The 24,903-nt window shown below is 41.5% G+C and overlaps 1 protein-coding gene across 3 annotated transcripts in view; it reads right to left on the minus strand.

The window, feature by feature from the left end:
- Window positions 1-24,903, minus strand: part of plxnb3 (plexin B3) — a 275,840-nt gene that overhangs the window by 88,831 nt on the left and 162,106 nt on the right. For all 3 annotated transcript variants that reach the window (XM_060932435.1, XM_060932436.1, XM_060932434.1), the window contains exons 4-6: window positions 2,450-2,578; window positions 991-1,091; window positions 710-842 (exon numbers count right to left, since the gene is read on the minus strand). In XM_060932435.1, coding sequence (XP_060788418.1) covers window positions 710-842; window positions 991-1,091; window positions 2,450-2,578 — 363 coding nt within the window. The remainder of the gene's footprint in view (window positions 1-709; window positions 843-990; window positions 1,092-2,449; window positions 2,579-24,903) is intronic.

Genomic DNA, 24,903 nt, shown 5'->3' on the forward strand with positions numbered 1-24,903 from the left:
GTATTATATCAACCACCGGAGTGTGTGCATGGGTTGTTTTGGAGTCCAAGCTGTACAGTATGACCCGGAATAATGTGCTACGACTTGAAAAAAACTTCCATGACTATTCCTAAGTTGTATGCGTTTATTTCCCTGAGTGGCAGGACCAAGCGATATTATAGTCAGGATTATAGCTGTGGTGTTTCTGCTCCAGACTGGAACTAAATTCAGGTATAGGTACAGTCAGAGTTGTAGTTTTAGGCATAGTTATAGTTATTGGTGTTGTGGGACCGGGCCCTAATGCTCTTGTAGCTGAATGAACACAAATTCCCACAGCCACGCCCTAAAATCTAGTGGAAAGCCTTCCCAGTAGAATGGAGGTTATTATAACAGCAAAGAGGGACTAAATCTGGAATGAGATGTTCAACAAGGACATATGGGTTAGGTGTCCACATACTTTTGGTTGTATAGTTTTTTTTTTTTTGTCTGTTTCAATGTGAAGTTCTCCTTTAAGATTACTTAAAGGATGTTTTGGTCATCATTCATGAGTCATGTTAAAAATATAAAACAGGTGACTGAACATTTGGTGAAGACACTGAAATCACTGCTACTCGAATAAACAGCATAGAAGTTTTAAAAAGTTTGTATTGAATCTGCAATCAGAATGAATTCGTTCTAGTTTATGAACATCTTTGTATGTAATCATGTGAGCTGCAGTGTAAGTGTGTACCTGTGTCTGCTCCTCCCGGCTCTGAATGGCTGGATCCAGATTCTGGATGGACACACACTGCTGATCATGACCATAACTCCACAGCCAGTGGTGAGGCTGTGAATGGCGGGGACACTCTAGCTTCCGTGTGCACCTGAAACACACACACATAATTGCGAAATGAGATCAATGTTTGATCCATTATGCGAGTAACAGAGTAGCACAGTGACAAGAGAAAGAGAAGGAACAGGAAGATAATCTGAGGAAGGAGGAGGCAGGTAGAGAAAAGACAGGAGACTTACCTGCCCTTTAGTGAGCACCATCCGCAGTAGGGGTCTCGCACAGAGAGGCATGAATGACAGTCTGAATGCCTCTCACACTGAGACACTGGCAAACATGTTACCTTGGAAACACACACACAGAGTTACGTCACTCCTTGAATGACTCTCACAATGTCAAATATGCAACATCAGGAGCAAATCATCTTACAAAAAAAATGAAAGCGTCTCTCCTTAACAACTGCACAATCACTAATTACAAACTCCTACTGTCGCACTACTGCTAATGCTGAATGTTAGCTCTGGGAGTATAAAATTAGAGAATAATTAATATTTGAATAATAAATCAATAAAGTAATTAAAATCTAAATGTGATCTGTAAAGGAATTTGACAGCTCTAATCTCTGTATCTCAACTGCTCGTTCGTGTTCCGAGAGGATGGATAGCATTTAGCTGCCGTACAGCAGTTAGCACCACGGAGTGGTGAGGATTACACTCATTACACTATTCTTCTTGCGCTCTATGTATGAAAGTTGAGAGATACTTTGACAGTCAGGTGTTCTCACATATTTCTGTTAAACATAATGTAGGTTAGTCATTAGGGTTGTGTTCACACTAACGGGGGGGGGGGGGGGGGGGGAGAGCGCTGCCAAAACAAAGCAAAGCGCTTTGTGCTGAAGAAAAGGGGAAAAGCAGCTCATGTGAAGCACACACTGTAACCATGGTGATGCTGTTATCACTGAGTTCTGCCTTATGTTTATTGTTTATATTATTTATTTAAAAAAATAAATTAGGTTTACTGTGCAACATCTAACCTAACTAAGTTCGAGAGTGACACCAGAGAACAATGCAATTAAACATGAAACTGGTACTGAAATAAACCCAATATAACACATCATAGCTCCTTATATTCACTTGCTATATTTAGGAATATCTACTACGATAAAAGAAAGGTGCTTTCTGCTTACAAATGAACACTGCACGGGTGGGTGGGGGGACAGAACCATAAGCCAATGTCCAAAACTGTTGCTATAAAATACTCTATTGCAACCACAATTTTTGAAAAGGTAAATCAGGAAAAGATCAATATCACACAAACAGCAAAATGCTTCTTTTTTTTAACGTTTGAGCTCGGCTTTGGCAAAAAGACACTTGTGGTGATTTTAACAAAGATGTTGCCCTCAGCTGCAGCCACTTGCATGCGTACCTGTGGTCAGCGGATGTAAGTGGGTCAGAACTCCCACAGGATCGTGTGTAATAATACGAAGTAAACATGGCAAGTGTGTACACAGCCTAAGGCCAGCAAATTCACCCACATGCTGGCAATAAACTGCAATGTTACCTCTATTACTTACTGCTGTTTGGAGCCATGTGTGTGTCTGTGTTTAGTTTCAGTACACACTAAAACAAATGGAGTACTTGGCTCCAGTGTACCTACAGAGAGGCACTCGGCGTGTGTGTGTGTGTGTTTAGCTGAACGTACCTTCTTCTCAGTCATGACGTAAACATTGCGTAAGGTGGAGTCCAGCAGGAGGTCGGCGTTAACAGGCCTCTGAGGGTCCAGCTTCACCGAGTCATACTGAGAACCTGAACCATTCACATGAACAAAGACCTGCACACACACACACACACCAAGTCATACAATACACCTGAACCATTTGAACACACACACACACACACACACACACACACACACACACACACACAGTCATACTATGCACCTAAACCATTTGCACACACGCACGCACCCCCCCCAAGTCATACTATACACCTAAACCATTTGAACACGCGCGCACACACACAGACACACACACCCCAAGTCATAATACAATACACCTGAACCATTTGAACACACACACACACACACACACACCAGTCATACTATGCACCTAAACCATTTGCGCGCACGCACACACACACACACCCCAAGTCATACTATACACCTAAACCATTTGAACACACGCGCGCGCACACACACACACCAAGTCATACAATACACCTGAACCATTTGAACACACACACACACACCCCAAGTCATACAATACACCTGAACCATTTGAACACACACACACACACACACACCAGTCATACTATGCACCTAAACCATTTGCGTGCACGCACGCACACACACACACACCCCAAGTCATACTATACACCTAAACCATTTGAACACGCGCGCGCACGCACACACACACACACCCCAAGTCATACAATACACCTGAACCATTTGAACACACACAAACACACACACACCAGTCATACTATGCACCTAAACCATTTGCGTGCACACACACACCCCCCCCCCCCCCCAAGTCATACTATACACCTAAACCATTTGAACACGTGCGCACACACACACACACACACACACACACACACACACACCAAGTCATACAATACAACTGAACTATTTGAACACACACACACACACACACACACACACACACACACACACACACACACACACATCATACTATGCACCTAAACCATTTGCGCGCACACACACAAGTCATACTATACACCTAAACCATTTGAACACACGCACGTGCGCGCGCGCACACACCCACCAAGTCGTACAATACACCTGAACAATTTGAACACACACACACACACACACACCAGTCATACTATGCACCTCAACCATTTGCGCGCACGCACACACACACACCAAGTCATACTATACACCTAAACCATTTGAACACGCGCGCGCACACACACACACACACACACACACACACCCAAGTCATACAATACACCTGAACCATTTGAACACACACACACACACACACACAACAGTCATACTATGCACCTAAACCATTTGCGTGCACGCACGCGCACACACACACACCCCAAGTCATACTATACACCTAAACCATTTGAACACGCGCGCACACACACACACACACACACGTCATACTATGCACCTAAACCATTTGAACACGCGCGCACACACACACACACACACACGTCATACTATACACCTAAACCATTTGAACACGCGCGCACACACACACACACACACACGTCATACTATGCACCTAAACCATTTGCGCGCACACACACACAAGTCATACTATACACCTAAACCATTTGAACACACGCACGTGCGCGCGCACACACACACCCACCAAGTCATACAATACACCTGAACAATTTGAACACACACACACACACACACACACACACACACACACGTCATACTATGCACCTCAACCATTTGCGCGCACGCACACACATACACACTAAGTCATACTACGCACCTAAACCATTTGCGTGCACGTACACACACACACGGGGCCTGTATACTGTTTGCGTACCACTGAGTCACATAGGGTCCCTGTACAACTTGTGGACAAACACCTGCAGTCACACACTCATTACTAAATCGGGAACGAACTAATATGGATAATAACGCACCACAAAAACTCTCACATTAGAACCCACACCCACCCACACACACCCATACATGACAACACAAAATTAAACAAATGTGCACTAAAATGTCTTGTTCTGGCTCTAATTGCAGCATGTTCACATACATACCCAGTGCATCAGTTTGCATATTCATGCCAGTATCAGTGTGTGTGTTTTCCAGCAGGCACATGGCAGGGTCGGTGTAAGGCTGGAATGAAACTAGCCGGAGGAGTTCGATGCTGTAAACAATTGTGTTTGGACATTCATATTTTATTCAAGCCTGGAGCTGCTGTAGTGGCTGTCGCTCCTATCTGCCTACAAACAATACACCAAGGAGGTGCAGCTCCTCCGGGACCAACACTCCTCACCAAGATAAGCCCTCTCATCTCTTTTACATACGCACAAATGCAGACGTACGCAAACATGCAAACGCGTACACACACACACGGTTCATATACAGACACAGCAGAGTTGTCAAATTGTTTTTTAAATCCTTTTTCATAATGCCACAGACAAAACAAACATCACAATGACTCAACCACTGTAAAATCAAAACTTGCTGTTCAACAAAGTAAACATGTTTTCTTAAAGAAAAATGTGTCAACCTTATATAAATCACTGATTTAATCATTGCTTATTTATGTGCATTATTTTCGTATAACCGCACAGACTGTCAAGTGTTTTTCCATACTAATTAAAAATTATTCGCTGAAGTCGAAGTGAATATCTGTGAATGATAACTGAGACGAAGTCATGGATATTATTCACCGATATTCATTGAGCCTGAGGCAGATAACTGTTTTAGTATAAATACACAGGTAATTATTTTTTTTAAAAATCATATTAAAAAAATTATTTCAATCTTCAAAAGCGGGATGCAAATGTAATAACGGTGCAGCGCAGACTTGTGCCACTTATCTATGTGAGTCACATAAAACGCTTTGATTTGAAATCAATAAAATAAATCATAATTCCGCCTTACCTTGGAATAGTTTTAGACCAAACTTCATAGCATCTTTAGTGCTTTTAGGAACAACATTTTCTTTTATAATGTCTAATGTGACAAAGTGATTGGCAGCCATTTTGCCGAATCACTCAAGATGACTATCGAGAAATAGTCCGAATTTCTCGACCAATCAGCATGCACGATTTCCTATAATCACCTCCATATTTATACTAATATACCGTATGGACCCTTTTCACGTGACGTCATGACAAACGCGGCCGCCATTTTGGACATGAACTACCAGTAGTCTACCACAGCCAACAACGAGAAACGACGGCGAAGCATCGAAAGGAATATAGCCATCAAAGAAAGTTTTTACTTTCAGCAAGACTTCCATCATGCCATTATATCGTTGTGCACCTGGATGTAGAAACCATCAACACGCAAGGCAAGACTTATCATTTTACCGGATCCCGACAGATGCTGACCGACGGAGAAGATGGATGGTCTCTAAAATATTGGCAAAATGATGTTTATTGACATAGCAATCGTGTGTAACGGGAAGCATTTGCATATCCGAAGTGTTGTGTTTACATCAAAGATAAAATAAACCGATACGACAACGACTGCTGCTGCCAGGTTGGGGACACAAACTAGTAGAAAGGAAGTGTGCCAACAGACTTCCTTTGTGGTCGATTCTGCTTTAAGGTAAGATGCATTTAATTATTCGTCTGCTGTGGGTTTGGAATCGGTAGCCTGACCGATTCGTTCATGTTTGTGGTGCCATTTGTTTGTTGACGCGTGTTGAAATGGAAGATTGGTTGTTGACATGATTTCCAGTGATGCTTTGGTGCTGCTGTGGATCAGATGTGTTGAGTAGCCTGACTGTTTTTTTTTTCTTGCGTGTGGTATCATTGTTGACGCGAGGTTGTTTTTTGAACGTGCCAATGCGGACACGATTTCCCCTGATGAGTTATGACTTCAGACGCGATGCGCGTGTGGAGGTGTGGAGTCCGCGTGATATGCGCGTAAGATAGGCTTCTCATGTGTTTGGAGATCCGCGCTCTGAGACAAGCACAAGCGCAAGCACCCCCCCCCACAAGGGAAAAAAAGGGACCCCCCGAAAATATCGGCATAGTTTGAACACTGGGTTGGAGAAAGTAATGGCAAATAGTGAGTGCACAAACCATAGAAGGTAAACTGTACACAGCGCCAGGGCAGTGTGATGGTATGTCTACTTTTAGATTGTGTTAGCTTATCAATGAACACACTCGTAACTCGACGAGTTTCACGTCTTTACGACGGATACTTAAATGTGTGTTAGGTATTATTGTTGCAGTCTAAGCAGTCATTGTAGCAGCTAGATGAGCGAGAACCGAAAGGGTCTGTGCCATAAACCGTTATTTCTTCATGTCCAAAATGGCGGTCGCGTTTACGAAGGTCACGTGAGTGAAAAGGGTCTATACTATCGAAGTGATCTATGGCTGGTTAAGGTAGCTGAACATATGGTAACTATCAGCACATGGTCATTATTTTCCATGAAACTATTTTTTTTAAAATTAATTTCAGACCTCCTCTGATGAAATTCATTGCCCCACTTTTATGTATGACTTCGCGCCCCCTTGCGTTGTGGCGGTGAATAACATCGCGCACGCCTATTACTCCCCGCTCAACGATAAATTACAACTGTCTGCGAAAAGCTATCTGTGAAAACCTTGTCGCAAGAGCATGCAGAGGCCCTAAGGGATATTGGCCTCTGTGCCCCCTCATATTTGTCCCCCAGTTAATCAGGAAGTCATGGATTAAAGCTTGAAAGTTCCTACACACTCCAATCAACTTAAAAATGTCCAATTTAAATGAGAAACATGCTTCAGTTACATTGTGTTCAATATAATTTCCAGGGGTGCCAATAATACTGGCACAAGTGTTTTTTGTTGAAAATAATTATTTGATGATGGATTTGTTTTTCTCTGAATAAATTCGCTTCACTTAATGGTTGGATTGTTCACATTTTTTCAGTGTGAGATGAAGCGACTTCACCAGAAGGTGGATTTCTTCTAACAAGGGTTGCCACGGATATCGATATACTCTGGCTCATGTAGGAATCAATCAATCAATCAATCAATCAATCAATCAATCAATCAATCTATACACATTCCTATATAAGACAGGGTATATAGGTAAGTATATTCACTTTAAATCCAGAGTCTGTCCCAGAAACAGTGGGAGTGAGCAGGGAATACACGCATTCACACCTCGTGGCAATTTAGCATAAATAATCCACCTATCAGCAAGTTTTTGAAAGGTGGGAGGAAACTGACACAGACATGAGGAGAACATACACAGAAACTCCACACCGATACTAAACCGAGCTCAGGCCTGAACCAGGGACCTACGAAGTGACAACGCTACTCCCAGCACCACTGTGTAGCTCTGACTAGGTTACAGATAAACCTCTATAGAGGCTTGTCTGGTGTTATCTACAGAAATGGAATCAGGTTCAACAGCCCCGTCTCCAGAAGAGCTGAAGATAAAGAAAAAACTCAGTGTACCTAAGAGAACCGATGAAGTTTTAATACCCAACAGGGTTACACCAAATATTGGCTTGGTTTAGTTTATCACTGTTTACTGCTCCATTTTTATGCAGTCCCTCCCCGCTGCAAAGATTAGAACAGCAAGGCTGATTGTTTTGTTTTTGTTATACACTGAAGACATTTGGGTTTGAGATTAAAAAGGGGAACAGATTAGAAAGATGACATGATAGATCAGACTTTCAGCTTTTATTTGCTGATATTTAAATCTTGTGCTAAACATCTTAAAACACGACACCTTTGGGGCAGCCCACACGCTTTTTAGGTAAGCAAACTATAAGAACAGATAGTCTTAAAGTAAATAACATTTATTAGTCTATCCACATTCACTGGATATGAGCAATCGCGTGCTCTGATTGGCTACCCTACTCCTAGGCTGTCAGCTCATATTCTGTGAGTAGAGGAAGACAAAACGGCATAGCGTGTTGCTGAACCAACCGAGGACAAAATAAAAACTCTACTCGAAAACAAAACCCCAAAAATACAAAAAAAAGCAACAAAATATAGAATGAAAGTATCTGATGGTAAGAACATATCTTTATTTTTCAGGAATTATTATTCTAGCATTTTTCACAAATTGCTCCTGTCATTTCGCCGGTTTGTTTGCATTCTTCATCTTTAAACATTAATATTTGCTGAATTTTTTTTTTGACTGGTTCAAAAGCTGAAAGTTTGAAAATTACAGAACTGAAATGCCCAAGGAAGAATTAAATAAATGTCTAAAGCTACTCTAGTAGCTACTGCACTTTCTACAAAAACAACACTAAAGTCAATTGCAAATGCAGCCATCGATAGGTTTTTAAGAAGTCCGCCTAAGCGGAAACGATTTTGTCGCATGTTTTGTCTCATTCATTCATCTCATCTCATTATCTCTAGTCGCTTTATCCTGTTCTACAGGGTCGCAGGCAAGCTGAAGCCTATCCCAGCTGACTACGGGCGAAAGGCGGGGTACACCCTGGACAAGTCGCCAGGTCATCACAGGGCTGACACATAGACGCAGACAACCATTCACACTCACATTCACACCTACGCTCAATTTAGAGTCACCAGTTAACCTAACCTGCATGTCTTTGGACTGTGGAGGAAACCGGAGCACCCGGAGGAAACCCATGCGGACACGGGGAGAACATGCAAACTCCGCACAGAAAGGCCCTCGCCGGCCCCGGGGCTCGAACCCAGGACCTTCTTGCTGTGAGGCGACAGTGCTAACCGCATGTTTTGTATAAAGTTTTATTTATCGAATTTGCAAAAAATAAAAATGCTCCGTTTCTCAAAATCCAGTGAATGCGGATAGAATAAAACCATTATTCCATTCAATTTTGTCGTACATGGCTTATAGCCAATTCGATGCTATGCGCCTCGTCGGCTATCAGCTCATGTACGCCTCGATTTCGTGGAATAACTTAAATATTTGGTTGCATATCTCTCGTTTGCATCAAGCCGGTGACCCACTGACATCACTAAATGGTTGCATTCTTCTCTTGTGGTGCTTTAACAGGCATGGACTGAAGCTTCTTTCAATAGTTGTTTGTTTTGGAGGTGGTGGTGGTGGGGGTCTCCCTTCAGTCTCCTCTTCAGGAGGCTAAATGCATGCTTAATTGGGTTAAGGTCTGGCGATTGACTTAGCCAGTCCCAAACTGTCCACTTTTTTCCCCCTGATGAAATCCTTTATTTTGTTGGCGGTGTGTTTTGGGTCATTGTCTTATTGCATGATGAAGTTCCTCCCAATTAGATTGGATGCATTTCGATGTATAATGGCAGACAGAATGTTTCTGTAGACTTCTGAATGCTACTATCAGCCACATTTGTTCTTGCTGTGCCTGTGCGGGTTTCCTTCGGGTGCTCCAAAGACGTGGATAAGGTCAACTGGCTACTCTAAACTTCCCATAGGTGTGAACGTGAGCGTGAATGGTTGCTCACCTCTGTGTTAGCCCTATGATCGACTGGTGATTTGCAAGGGTGTATGACAGGATGTACACCACCTCTCGCCCAAAGTCAGCTGGGATTGGCTCCAGCTACCCCGCAACACTGACATATAAGCAGTATAGATAATGGATGGATGGATGCTACTATCATGAGCTACATCATCAATAAAGGTTAGTGAGGTCGTTCCAGAAGCAGCCATGCAAGCCCAAGCCATGACACTCCCTCCACCATGCTTGACAGATGAGTGTGTATCTTTTGGATCATGAGCAGATCCTTTCTTTCCTCACACTTTGGTCTTTCCATCCTTTTGGTAGAGGATAATTTTGATTCCAGAACTTTTGTGGCTCATCTTTATATTTCTTTGCAAAGTCCAATCTGATTTTCCAATTCTTACTACTAAGTGGCTTCCATCTTGTAGTATGGCCCCTCTATTTTTGCTCTAAAAGTCCAACAGTGGATTGTGATACCTTCATGTTGGTGATGTCACTGACTATTATTTTTGGGTTTTTCTTCACAGTTCTCACTACGTTTCTGTCATCAACTGCTGTTGTTTTCCTTGGCTGACCTGTTCCATGTCTGATTGTTAGTATATCAGTAGATTCTTTCTTTCTCAGCACACTCCAGTTGTTATACAGGTGAAACGCAGAGCTCAAACCAAGAGTAAACATTTAGCGATTCAATATTTAAACAATCAATCAATCTAACAGGGCATACCAGGGCAAGACGAAACACTTGTCAGTCAAATGTTCCCATATATTTTGATCACTTGAAAAATGGGTGAGTTCAAACAAAAGGCGCCATAAAATTAAATCTGAAATTCTGATTTATCATATCATATTCATCTTTTGATCTCAAACACAAATGTCTTCAGTGTATAGCAAAGACAAAAGAATTGGCTTTGCCATTCCAATAATTTTGGAGGGCAATGTATGAAGAAATGCTTCATCTCTGTTTGTTGAAGACATCTTTGTTTTACAAATCCTTTACGTGAATGAATGAATGAATGAATGAATAAAGACCCCGGGGCAGACCCAGGACACACTGGAGAGATTACATCTCTTGGCTGGCCTGGGAGCGCCTCGGTATTCCCCCGGAAGAGCTGGTGGAGGTGGCTGGGGAGAGGGAAGTCTGGGCTGCTCTGCTTAGGTTGTTACCCACGCGACCCGGATAAGCGGTAGAAGATGGATAGATGGATGGATATGTGTGTGTGTGTGTGTGTGTGTGTGTGTGTGTGTATATATATATATATATATATATATATATATATATATATATAAAAATTTGGGGGGGGGGGGGGGGAATCACTTCATGGTAGATGATTTTGGGGCTTCTGGGGGTCAACCGGCATGCGCTCCGGGTCCTTCCGTCGGAATACGTGAGAGCTGGGGAGCTACATTGACAACCGGGAGAGCATCCCCAGAAAGTTTGGTCGTGTTGAAAATTGTCGTGCGTTTGTACCAGATGAATTCATCTGTCGCAAACGTGAAGGCATCTGTGAGCATCCCTGAGGCTTATGTGAGCATCCTTGAGGCTTACGTGTGCTACCGAGGATTACCGTAGCATTCTGGCACAACCAATGAGCTCAAAATGTTCACAGAACAACATTCTGCAGAAAGTGAAAAGTTTGCCTAGGGGGTGTGGCTTATTTCGTGTTGCCGTGGCTATGCCATACTGCAGCCATGAAAACCATACACGCTGCTGTCACTGCCGTAAGGCCACACGTCACTGCTGCCGCCCAACCGCCCTCAACCGCAGAGGCTACTGCCGCCCAGCCTTCGTTACCGTCGGCAACCATAATGGCATCCATCGTTGCCAGTGGTGTTTCCGGCGTCTACTGTCCCAGCTACCGTGACTTCATTTGCACATTTACTCTGCCCAAATTTATGCAACAGATCATCTACAAAATCTGCCAGAATGACCACGGTAGCCTCAGCCATGGTTCTCACTGTTCAACCGGCTATGTGTGACCTTAGCGTTAGAGCACAGTGAAATTCTTCCTTTGCACTTAACCCATCTGGCGATGGGAGCACACATACCCAGAGCAGTGGGCAGCTGTGCTGCAGCGCCCAGGGAGCAGTTGGGGATTAGGTGCCTTGCTCAAGGGCACTTCAGCCATTCCTGCTGGTCCAGGGAATCAAATCAGCCACCTTTTGGTCCCAAAGCTGCTTCTCTAACCTTTAGGCTATGGCTTTCCCTCTTTTTTTTTTTTTTTGTATTAAAATAAAAGAAAAAAAATCCACTCATACAGATGCACACACATCTCTCATGATCACACACACATCCCTTCGGGCCAGATCAGGCTGAGCGCGGCTGGCAGACATTCCTCACAGCAATAGCGACCCAAACGAGTGAGATCATAAACCACCAGCAGCTGACACACACACAAACATTACACACACACACACACACACACACACACATTTACATACCCCATTACAGCAGTGATGCAGTCTTAAAGAAGCTCCCCACCGTGTGCACATTTAGTAGCTATAAAGTTCAAAACCGACAGCAACAAATGATCATCTGCCTCCGTAGGGCTCAAAGAGAGAGTGTGGAGATAGTACAAGACTTACCACATGTGGTTTTCTTTTTTCCTTGAGTGAAAATGCAGATAATCTTTCTGCCTCTGAGTAAGACGGTGAGTAGCAACCTGATAAGCAGATTAGGATACACATGTAGTCACCTGCCCGTGGTAAATCTACCAGAGCCATGAACGAACATGTCAAGACGCTAAAGCAATCATGGCAGATTTTCTCTGCTCCAACACGCATGATATAACACATGAAGTGTTTTGTAATTAGCCGTTATGTCCCACCAGGTTTGGTGTTATTAGAAGGAAATACAGCTAAGAGCTGTAAAGCGCTGGTCTTGACACTTAACCCAGTGCTAAGTTTCTTTTGTTACATTTATGTCACTGACATTTTGAATAAACTGTATTTATACGATGTTTAACATTTTGCTCGTTCTGTTCACTACACGTTCTTAGTTCATTTGCTTCAGTTGCTTATCACACACTCACATTTCGGTGAAGTCACACTGAGGTCACTCCTTGCTTGACTCTTTGACTCATTTCATTGTGGCTAAACAGTGGCTAAAACTGACGCATTTATTGCAGAGTATGACTCAGCGTGACTCAGCATAAGCATTCCTGACTACATATTGAAAATTATTCTATCCACATTCACTGGATATGAGCGACCACGCACTCTGGCTATTCTATGACTAGACTATCAGCTCATATATCATGAGTTGAGAAAAACAAAATGGTGACGCGTGTTGCTGAAGCAACCGAGGACAAAATAAAAACTGTACTCGAAAACAAAACCCCCAAAAATACAAAAAAAAAACCGAATAAAAGTATTTGATGGTAAGAACGTATCTTTTTTTATTTTTCAAGAATTTAGAATTTTCACAAATTGCTCCTGTCATTTCGCCGGTTTGTTTACATTCTAAGCAGAAATTATTTTGTCGGACGTTTTGTATAAAGTTTTTATACATTGAATTTGCAAAAAATAAAAACAAAAATGCTCTGTTTCTCAAAATACAGTGAATGTGGATAGAATAAAACAGCTACTCCACTCAATCTTGTCGTACATGGCTTATAGCTGACTTGGTGCTACGCGCCTCGTTAGCTATCAGCTCATGTACGACTCGATTTCGTGGAATAACTTAAATATTTGCCCACCAGACTGTCATAATTAGGAATAAAACACAATGCCGTTATCGGAAAATTACCAGTATCGAGGCTGCGTAGAGTTACTCTTACCACAACAAAAGTTGATTATTTTCCTATTGAGGATTTGCACGTGACGTCACGAGGTCACGTGATATTTGTTTATCCACCATTTTGGACGGCAAGGTCGCGCATAGAACTTAGACGGACCTGTTCTAATTATCAAGTGTGGGGGAGTAGATCTTTCGAGAATGGTTATATCTTGTTCAGCATTTGGTTGTACCGATAGACAGGACCAAAAGGAGGGCCTGTCATTTTATAGATTCCCCGCAGACGAGGAGAGACGCGCAAAATGGGTGTCCGCTGTGCGAAGAGAAAACTGGAACCCCAGTTCTACCAGCCGAATTTGTAGTGAACACTTCACATCAGGTTAGCCTGGGAAATCCCATGCTGCTTTGCACAATCGTTCCGATCTGAAAAGACAGCAGGGAAACTATGGTCTAAAGGCTCGCCTGAGTTAGGGAGCCAATCAGAGAGTGGGGAGGGGTGGAAAGAGGATGACGTGTACTACTTGACAAACGGAAGCTTGTAGTTTATTTGGGACTGTTTACGGATCACATTTAACATGGCGGCGAGCGATACGAACCAAACTTTCGATCAAGCTTTAGACACTGTTCTGAATAGTTTAGAGCGAAAGTTTGTTTTAAAAAAAGAACAGTGTTTGGCGTTACAGTCTTTCTTCGCCTTCTTCGTCGCTCTAACTACGTCACCGGGTACAACTGCAATGATTGGCCATGGGCTACGTATACGCCAAATGATAGACATTCGCAACGTCCAATAAACGGCCGTTGACAATCGTAAACCACACCTCCCCTACGAGAAATTCAGTAGGCGGATTCCAGACCATATTTCACTTGTGATATGGTCTGGTGTTAACCAGACTAATATCAGGTAGGTGCAATCTTCTAATTCAATACTCCTAGTACATCTGTTAAGTTGATTTTCGGATTGAATGATAACTGCATACTTAGAAACTAGACAGTCTCTAACGTTTAAAATGGCTATGCCTAGCCCTACTACCCTGGCCTAGTCTATGACAATGTTTTATCTTTTTGGCTCATATATGCCTTTGAAAGGCCAATCCACAGTAGGGATGGCGAAAACTAAAAAAAAATCTTGACCGACCACCGAGCCTCATTAGCCAGTTAAAGTCGGTTAACCTATGAGTTTAAACAGGGATGCAAACGGCGGATGCCGTTTCACGGCTGAAACGTGCAGATCCGATTTTTTTCTTTAGGGGGGCGTTGGAGTGTCTGAATAATTTCATCAGAGTAAATTCTGTATTAAAATTACTAAATAAGCGATAAAACGTCCTGCATAGTCTCTTTATGATAAACGTCTTAATGCCACTTACCCGTGAGGTTATCAAGTAGACATTCTTCTTCGGAACCTTCCAGAGGTATAGTTGAGATATCCATCCCGCAACAAAATATTTATAAGCTTCCAGGCTCTTGTAAGCTTTGAGGGCTTTGCCAGTGTAACACGATTCACGATTAACGAGAAAATTGTAAATGTCGTGGTAGGCCAGATCGGGCAAATCGCCGGCACCGCAGCTCCGAATTTCCCTGAACAAGGATTGCGGCAAGTTGTACGGATCTGCAATCCCCGACCTGGAACACTTTTCCACGTAACGCTGCCTCACGTCACCTTCAAGATGCTGAACAAACTTAGACAAGTAATCGCGCGATGTAGATGGGGTATTTTCCGAATTTTCTTGGGGATTACTCCCTGGATCCATTACGCTCGCGCAAGGTAAACAATCCTGAAGCCGTCCAATATGGCAGAGTAAACATGGATGGGTCACGTGACTGCACATCCTCTATAAGAGCAGATCATGAAGTGATTTGTTCCTCATATACCACAGCAATTTGGCAATTACAATTTGTATCTTGATTAAATGACACGTCCTACTTTTCAATTTGATTCAATTCGATTCTATTTTATTTATACAGCACCTTTAACAATGGAGATTAGACACAATGCAGATTTGCAGAAATCCAGATATAAATTTAAAATTTATAAATTTATCTGTAATGAGAAAGTCAGAGGCAAAATGCTTCATCTGTTTGCAGTTAAAAATTATTTTCCAAGCTGTTGTTATACAAAAATAATTAACAGTGTGACCAATCAGAATCGAGAATTTAACAGTGCTGTGGTATACTACTGTTATAATACTTACCCTTGTTGTGTCCTGAAAATTGTGTGCATTTCTGCATGTAAAAACACTTTAACTTGAGAGATGATGTTGCAGTAAGCTGCAGTAGCTCTGCCTGTGATAAACCTAAGTGCCAGTTGTGATGACTTTAGCTGCTGAAGGGATCTACACAACCAACGTAGCTGAAGTGACAGTGTCTCTCTCTCTCTCTCTCTCTCTCTCTCTACTCTGAAGTTTGTCAAACTTCCGCTCCCTTTGAAAACTGATATTTCAGCCTCTTGAGAATTGTCCTTGACCCAGGAGAAATGTAACTCAACTCCGGCTTTGAAGTCAAATTGATGTTCTGGGTTTCACAAAAGCACACTGTGCTCTCGTAATACAATCTAGTACATAGAGAAAAACTATGTAGAGTGTTATGTACTGACCAAGGTCACGTTCATTTCTGTATAATACACCTGATTAAATAATGTCTAAGGAACTGAGTGTATGGACAGGGCAAACAGTGCAAAAAGTGCTTTTGATGCATTCTTTTTGAAGAAACTGAGGAGACTGAAAATCTCACTGAAAAAAAATAATGGACCTAGTTTTGGACATGTGGCAGACTAGTCTAGACGTTGCAATTATATATTTATGTCCAATAACTCCGTGAATTTGAAGCACACAAGGCTCAAAAAACCGCACGGTCGATCGTCTGAGACGACTAAAGTATGTGCAAGGATGAGTAAAACTTTAATGGTAATAGTCCGATCAGACGACAAAAGTTAGTTCTAGCAACCTAAGCAACACATACAACCGTTCCGTGATGCAGGCCTGAACTGTCAGTCCGGTAGTAGCATATTTTACACACACACACACACACACACACACACACACACACACACACACACACACACACACACACACAGCGTTCCGTCCTCTCCAAAATGAAATAAAGCTCTGGGCAAGTGGAATTGTTTTTCAGGCAAGTATGCTTTGGGTGCTGTTTGCCCATTGGGCAAGTAAGACAGGGCAATTTTTTTCAAGGACTGCACTATTAATGCACACTCACCTGTACAATGCACATACACACTTTTTTTATCGTTAAATTTTTATCTGTATATTATATAATCGGCTTGTTCTTGGGGTTTTTTAAATTCTATTTTATGTTGTACAGGGTCTCTTTTTTTCCACTTGTCTGATAACTTGCAATAACTAACAATTTTCCAGCTTGGGATCGATCGATCGATCGATCGATCAATCAATCAATCAATCGATCAATCGATCAATCAATCAATCAATCTCTACTGAGCCACAAGTCTTGAGCCCCAATAAGACAATGGGAAAGACTTAACTTTATTTTTTAAATAAATTTTAAGCAATGTATTTGGCGTAAAATGTCTTACATATATTCAGTAATATGTAAGACAATGCCATACAAAAAAAAAAAAAGACGACTTTATAATTCCTTATAAAATCCTGAAGACTTAATGTATCACAGGAGCGGACAAATCATAAATTCATTAGCTATCCCACCAGTGAAGTGAAAGTTTCAGTGTGCTGCCCATTGCTGTGTTTTCGTTGCCCAAACTCAGCTAAAAAGTTTTATTCTATCCACATTCACTGGATATGAGCAGTCGTGCATTCTGATTGGCTACTCTATGACTAGGCTATCAGCTCATATACCGTGAGTAAAGAAAAACAAAATGGCAGAGCATGCTGCTGAACCAACTGAGGATGAAATGAAAACTCTACTCGAAAACAAACCCCCCCCAAACTGTTATCAAATATTTAAAAGAAACAGAAATAGCTAAAAGAATATAGTCCCGTGTCCCCCTCCCCGAATATCTCCTGTTCCACACTCCAGCCCAGACGGTGGCCGTAATGCACCTTTAAGTTGGTTTGCCAAGCACCAAAAAAACCCCTAAAGAAGAAGAAGAAAACCCCCCCAAAAATACAAAAAAATACGGAATAAAAGTATTTAGGCGGCACGGTGGTGTAGTGGTTAGCGCTGTCGCCTCACAGCAAGAAGGTCCTGGGTTCGAGCCCCGGGGCCGGCGAGGGCCTTTCTGTGCGGAGTTTGCATGTTCTCCCCGTGTCCGCGTGGGTTTCCTCCGGGTGCTCCGGTTTCCCCCACAGTCCAAAGACATGCAGGTTAGGTTAACTGGTGACTCTAAATTGACCGTAGGTGTGAATGTGAGTGTGAATGGTTGTCTGTGTCTATGTGTCAGCCCTGTGATGACCTGGCGACTTGTCCAGGGTGTACCCCGCCTTTCGCCCATAGTCAGCTGGGATAGGCTCCAGCTTGCCTGCGACCCTGTAGAAGGATAAAGCGGCTAGAGATAATGAGATGAGAATAAAAGTATTTGATTGTAAGAACATATCATTTTTCATTTACTCGCGAACTAGCTTGGAATAATTGATTACATTGCATTAGATATTTAACAGTTATTCCACTCAATCTTGTCGTACATGGCTGATTGCCAACTTGGTGCTATGCGCCTCGTCAGCTATCAGCTCATGTACGACTTGATTTTGTGAAATAACTTAATTATTTTTTTCGCGGTTCAAATCCTGCGCTCCGATTGGCTGGCGGGCAGGTCCGTATCCTACGGTACAGACCCCAGTTACGGACCCCGGTTATGGACCCCTGGCGACTCGCTCGTTCACAACAACAACAAACAAAGTAGCATTTTTTTCAACATTTATCTTTTTTTATAAGATTTATTTATAAGATTATCAAAAATCATAAATTTGTGTCAGCATTTCTCAGGAGAATAGCGTTAATTTTACAGCATGGATAGCGATAATGACAGTCTTCACAGCGAAAGCGAGTTTTACTACCCTGAGGAAGAAGAAATAAAAGAAAACATTTCAGCAGAAAGCTAAAAACCTGTAATTTGCTAACACCGAGTAAAAACATGGCTGAATCCTGAATGACTCCTATTTGTATAAATAGGGGACTACATAGGCGGCAAAATGTAGTTTTTTTCCTGCCATGGAAGTGCACTTGTATACCGAGGAGAAAGCAATTTGCATTACAGCCGTGAATGAGGATTTAAAATGGCGGCTCGGTTTTCCCTTTCGGGCGCTCTCGTTTTCTGTTAGAATTTGGTAAAGAAAAAAAAAATATATTATTTACCAGCTTAAGGTCGGTCCGTATGGTGAAATACCGTGACCTCGGCCTTGAATACTGACCTCGGTCCAGAGGGCCTCGGTCAGTGCTTTCAAGACCTCGGTCACGGTATTTCACCATACGGACCTCCCAGCTGGTAAATAACATATGTATCTAATGCAATGTAATCAATTATTCCAAGCTAGTCAGCGAGTGCATTAATGCAGACTGTTTGTTTCTGAGTTTTATTCTTCAGAACAACTCGCAGCCTGAAGGCTGAATTACTGTACATGTTCCATACAGCAATTATACATGTATAAAAAAAAGTAAAAGATGACCATATACCAAACATTCACAATATATCAACATTTACAATTGTTTAAAAAAAAACACCTACCACTCAAAAACCGACTATTATAATAGAAAATCCAAAAGTTTAATTTACACAGGTAACTACAAGTACTGCAGCAATAATCTTCAGTAAACACATGCTAATAGGCGGGTCTAACTACGTTGCATTATTTAAAAGTTTAACGAGGTAGGGTAGTGGGCTTTTAGCATAACGAGCGGTGCGTGCTGGCAGTTGGTCAAGTTTTTTGTTTAGTCTTGTGATCCTGCCGCTCACCTCACCCCTTAGTCGAGGTAACCAGTGTTTGTACAGTTCAGACTTATACAGCTTCTTGGCAAAGTTCAGACACAAGGTGATGCGTCGATCTTCGAGTTCTTGGAGATGTAGAGTTTCACAAGCCGCAGAGTAACTGGTAAAGTTGTTGCCTAAGATGATTTTTGTTGCTCGCACTTGGATGTTTTCTATCTTTTTTCGTTGGATAGTAGTTAAACCTGGATGCCACAGAGGTATGGCGTACTCCAGGACCGGACGTACAAAACATGTGTAGACAGTCACCAGGTCATGTACGGGTAGATGAAATTGCCGTAGTCGGCAGAGGAGATAAAGCCTCCGATTCCCCTTCTTGGTTATCTCAGTAACAAGAAGGGGAATCAGAGACTATGGGAAAAAATAAATGAGTACATAATCATCATCATCCATTTTTAAGAACGTTTCTAATGTAGCACATTGTGTTTGCACTACTGACATTAAAGGCCTTTTTTCACATTTTCATATCGCAATTTAGTGTCGTATCCGGCCTTTACACACTGAAACTGCGATGTGAGAATCTGAAAAAATGCACACCCAGTCTGATGCAAAAGTTTTAAATATGTCACATTATATTTTGTGCTCTTTTTATACTGGTTTCACGCCACGACTGTCAGTAGCGTCCAGAATGAATAATGGAGTTGTCTAGTAGTGATGAAAACAAAATAATTATAGACGTGCTCTCAAGAAAGACAAAGTTTTGGGTACACCCATTGTTGGAACATCGATGACAACTGGGAGAGTTTCATAATCTCATTCAAGAGCTGAAGCTGAGAGATGGGATGTTGGGAAACAAGAAACAAAGCGATGCTCACAGTGTTGTGTGTTGATGGGTGAAATATAGCTGCTCAGCTCCCTGACGTGAGTGACGCCAGTGCACAGCAACGGCTCGCCGCAACATTCTTCTGTGACATCAATGGAAACCAGTGGAAGCTTCATTCGATTGGTCAGATAATCATTTCACGTTATAAAACAAACAAGACAGAACCGAATTTATTTTTCATCGTAACGAATTTCGTTCTTGGTGTGTAAACACTAATGTGTGTAAATGGTGTGTAAACGACTTGTGTGATTTTGTGCAAATATTTCATCCAAAAATCTGGACTTGGTGTGCAAGGGATTTAAAGGGGAACTGAAGGCAAATTTTTTTATCATCAAAATTCTATTTCTCTCATTTTATTAAATATAGGAATGCATTTTTGAGAGCTATTTTGTCACTCCTATAGCAAGTTATGAGTGTTTGAAATACGGTATGCTCTGTAATATATCAGTCCATATGTCAAAGCAATGGCCGTAAATGAGATTCGTTGAGACCTGTGCGAGACATCATAGGATTAAAGTAAAACATACAGCAGAAATCAAAGTGACCAACATTTGCCAACGCTGTTACACGTGCGCGCCCTCTTTCGAAAGCTGACGTAATCAAGCCCGAAATTTTCCCTGTGTCCAAAATCGCTCCCTACTCACTATATAGGGCACTATATAGTGAGGACGCCATTTTGTAGTGCCATCTGAAACCTTAGTGAGGATTATTTACACCCTATATAGTGAACTCAAAGTATCCCACAATGCATCACGAAAAGTAGTGTACAACCGATGTTCACTAACCAAAGCAATATATCCCATCATGCTTTGCGGTCACGCTGAAAGAAATCAAATTCAAAGTCTCAAATTTGATTTAATAAAAGGCAGCGGCAAAGAAGAAAGTATTCGGCCTTGATTTAAAAGAACTGAAAGATGCAGGGACTTTTCTATTGATTGTGGGAAATGCGCTCAGTATAATATGGATTTATCACAAAAATTCATGCATGTATTAATTATTTTGAAAACCCACCAGCCACCTGATCTGGCACGTTTTAATTGTGCGACAGTAATGATGTAAAAACCAGGATGACGGACTAGTGTCTGAAAGCTTTTTTTTTTTCCATTTAACCAAATGGTTCAAAGTCGTATGGAATAATCTCCATCACTGATGAAGCTGGCAAATCTCGAAATGAATCTAAATTGGAATGATATGGCGATCTGGCCGCTGTGTAAACAGTTTTCAAAATTGGCGGCGCGGACACTTCCCGTTTGAAGTCTCGCACAAGTCTAGTGAAGATCGCGCGGATAAGCGGCGCCTGCTGTGGACCATACGAACTACATTCAACACGGCTAAAAACCGAAAAGGCCGATAAGTGTGATATAATATGCCGATACGAGTCACGATACAAGGTTAATTAAACAGAAAATGTAATTGAATAACACGTTAATTAAGAAATAAAGCAAGTTTAAAAATGACTTCAGTTCCCCTTTAAGTCAGCAAGTGGTTTCCAGTTTGAGAGCTGTTCTGTCCTGACACTGCACATCCAGGATGTTAATCAAGTAAGTCTTTATTTTCTCTCAATATGTTTAACCAATAATTTGTAGTAAGCAGGTATTTAACACTCATTCCATGAAATCAAGTCGTACATGAGCTGTTAGCTGACGAGTCGCGTAGCACTGAACTGGCTATAAGCCATGTACGACGAGATTGAGTGGAATAATTGTTTTATTCTATCCACATTCACTGTATTTTGAGATACAGAGCATTTTTATTTTTTGCAAATTCAATGAATAAAAACTTTAAACAAAATGTCAGACAAAATCATTTCCAATTAGAATGCAAACAAACTGGCAAAATCAGTATCAATTTGTGAAAAATGCTATAATAATAATAATAATAATAATAATAATAATAATAATAATTCTTGAAAAAATAAAAAAAAAGATACTCACCATCAAATACTTTTATTCCATATTTTGTTGCTGCTTTTTTTTTGGGTTTTGTTTTTGAGCATTTGTTTATTTCATCCTCGGTTGCTTCAGTAACACGTGCCGCCATTTTGTTTTTCTTTACTCACGGTATATGACTTGATAGCCTAGTAGAAGAGTAGCCAATCAGAGCGCATGATTGCTCATATCCAGTGAATGTGGATCGAATAATATATGTTACATGATGGCCTCATCTTTACTTTGCTATGTTTCATCAGTGTTTTCATAAACCTACGCGTTCCTGATACAGAAAAGGTTCTCTGTGTACAGACAGATCACGCCTTGGCCAGTGTGTGTAGTGCATCACAACAGCACGCAGTGTGTTTGAACACAGCCTTATTACCAAATGAAACCTTTTGTTTTGCAAATGTCAATAAAAAATATTTTTTTTCTCTTTCTGGTTATTGAACCTACTTGCCTGTAGGAATCTATGAATTTAAAAAAATCTAATAACCCAGACAAGAAATGTGCTTTTCTAGTAGCACGAACTACTGACTTATCCAACCTTGTGTCACTAATACATGAGTGACCCTATTATGTTCCAGTTTGCAAATACAATATCATTTCCCAGACGTAAACCAATTCTCCAGCGTGTTTATACATACAAATCTCTGCATAGCCTCCTCTCTGATTTTTCCTGCCAACTAATGATGCTTTGATGAAATTGCCACACTCAATCAAATAGTGATGATCAGATCTTTAACTAATCATGCACTAGCGCTCTCTCTCTCTCTCTCTCTCTCTCTCTCTCTCTCACACACACACACACACACACACACACACGACTGTTCAAAAGTCTTAGGCAGCCTATTTATTTTTCATACAAACTTTTATTTCTATTTTATGACTTCTACATTATCGAGTCGGTACAAAAACATTTTAGAGTTCCAAACATTCGTTTTGTTTTCCAGTACAAAATTAAATGCTACAGGAAAAAAAAAAAAAAGTTTGTATCTGAGCAGCATATTACACAAGAGAGCACTTTTCAGATTAAAAAAGAAAACATAATGAAGGCTACTGGGTTTTGGTGCAAAATTAAGAAGCGAGTGTGACAGTCAAAGTGTCCAGAAGAACTGGGGCTGGTTCTGGAAGATGCTCAGTAAAACCTACAGCTCATTTCCACATAAAACTGCACTCACTGGACCTCAGACTGCTTTTTTTCCTTTTTTTTTTTTTTAAAGCAAAGGGTCGTCTCACACCAAATATTGACTGTTTCATTTATTATGGCTTACTGATTCCTGTTTATAGTAGATTTTAACGTTGAAACATCTCATTTCATTATTTTTAAGCCATTTTTGGTCGACAGCATTTCTTTACATGTGCCTAAGACTTTTGCACAGGACTGTATGGCTGTACATACAGACAAAACATACAACTTAGAAATGATACACATATTTATACATGTAATTTTCATATGCTCCTTGTTAGAGCTGGGCGATAAATCGATTTTATCGATTAATTCGAATTTACAGTTAAGGACGATGTGTTTTTATGAAAATCTGTTTTCTCTCAGTTTTAACCTCCGTCACCGACGCTCCCCTCTGCGCATGTGCAGAACAGATCGGGCAGCAGGGACGGATCGGGCACTGACGCTATAGTCCTCCTCCCGCGCGCTTGCCATAGACACACACAAACAACATGGCAGCGATTGGGGGAAAGCCGCAACTTGTGCCCAAGAAAGGAATAATTTCCTCCATGATCTGGAATTGGTTCGGTTTTGCGGCGTTGGACGCAGACCAAACAAGTCCTCGTTGTAAGGTGTGTTTGAAAACACTTGCTTCCAAAGGAAGCAGCACGATGAATTTATTCCAACACCTTAAACAGAAGCAGAGGAGTGGGAGAAGTGCTGCTCCCAGCGGAATGAAAACAGCCGCAGCATGAGCGCACCATCCACACTAAAGCAAGCAACCATCCCGGACACATTTTCGAACCGTGTGCCTTATGATAAGAATGCGGCGTGGTGGAAAGCGATCACAGATGCTATCGCGAAGTTTATTGCAAAAGACACGGTGCCCATACATACGGTGGAAAAGTCGGGATTTTTTCCCCCATTTTGTCAGTTTTATCGAAAAGGACACAATTTTATTTATTATTATTATTATTATTATTTTCGCGGTCCAAATCCTGCGCTCTGATTGGCTGGCGAGCAGGTCTGTATCCTACAGTACGGACCCTGGTTACGGACCTCTGGCGACTCGCACGTTCACAACAACAACATTTATCTTTTTTTTTTTTCAAGATTTATTTACAAGATTATCAAAAATCTTATACATTTTTGCCAGCATTTCTCAGGAGAATAGCATTAATTTTACAGCATGGATAGCGATAACGACAGTCTTCACAGCGAAAGCGGGTTTTACTACCCTGAGGAAGAAGAAATAAAACATTTCAGGAGAAAGCTTAAACCTGTAATTTGCCAACACCGAGCAAAAACATGGCTGAATCCTGAATGACTCCTATTTGTATAAATAGGGGACTACATAGGCGGCAAAATATAGTTTTTTTCCTGCCATGGAAGTGCACTTGTATACTGAGGAGGAAGCAATTTGCATTACAGCTGTGAATGAGGATTCAAAATGGCGGCTCGGCTCGGTTTTCCCTTTTGGGTGCTCTCATTTTCTGTTAGAATTTGG

This window comes from Neoarius graeffei, chromosome 10 (genome assembly GCF_027579695.1).
Source record: "Neoarius graeffei isolate fNeoGra1 chromosome 10, fNeoGra1.pri, whole genome shotgun sequence".
NCBI classification, from domain to species: Eukaryota; Metazoa; Chordata; class Actinopteri; order Siluriformes; family Ariidae; genus Neoarius; species Neoarius graeffei.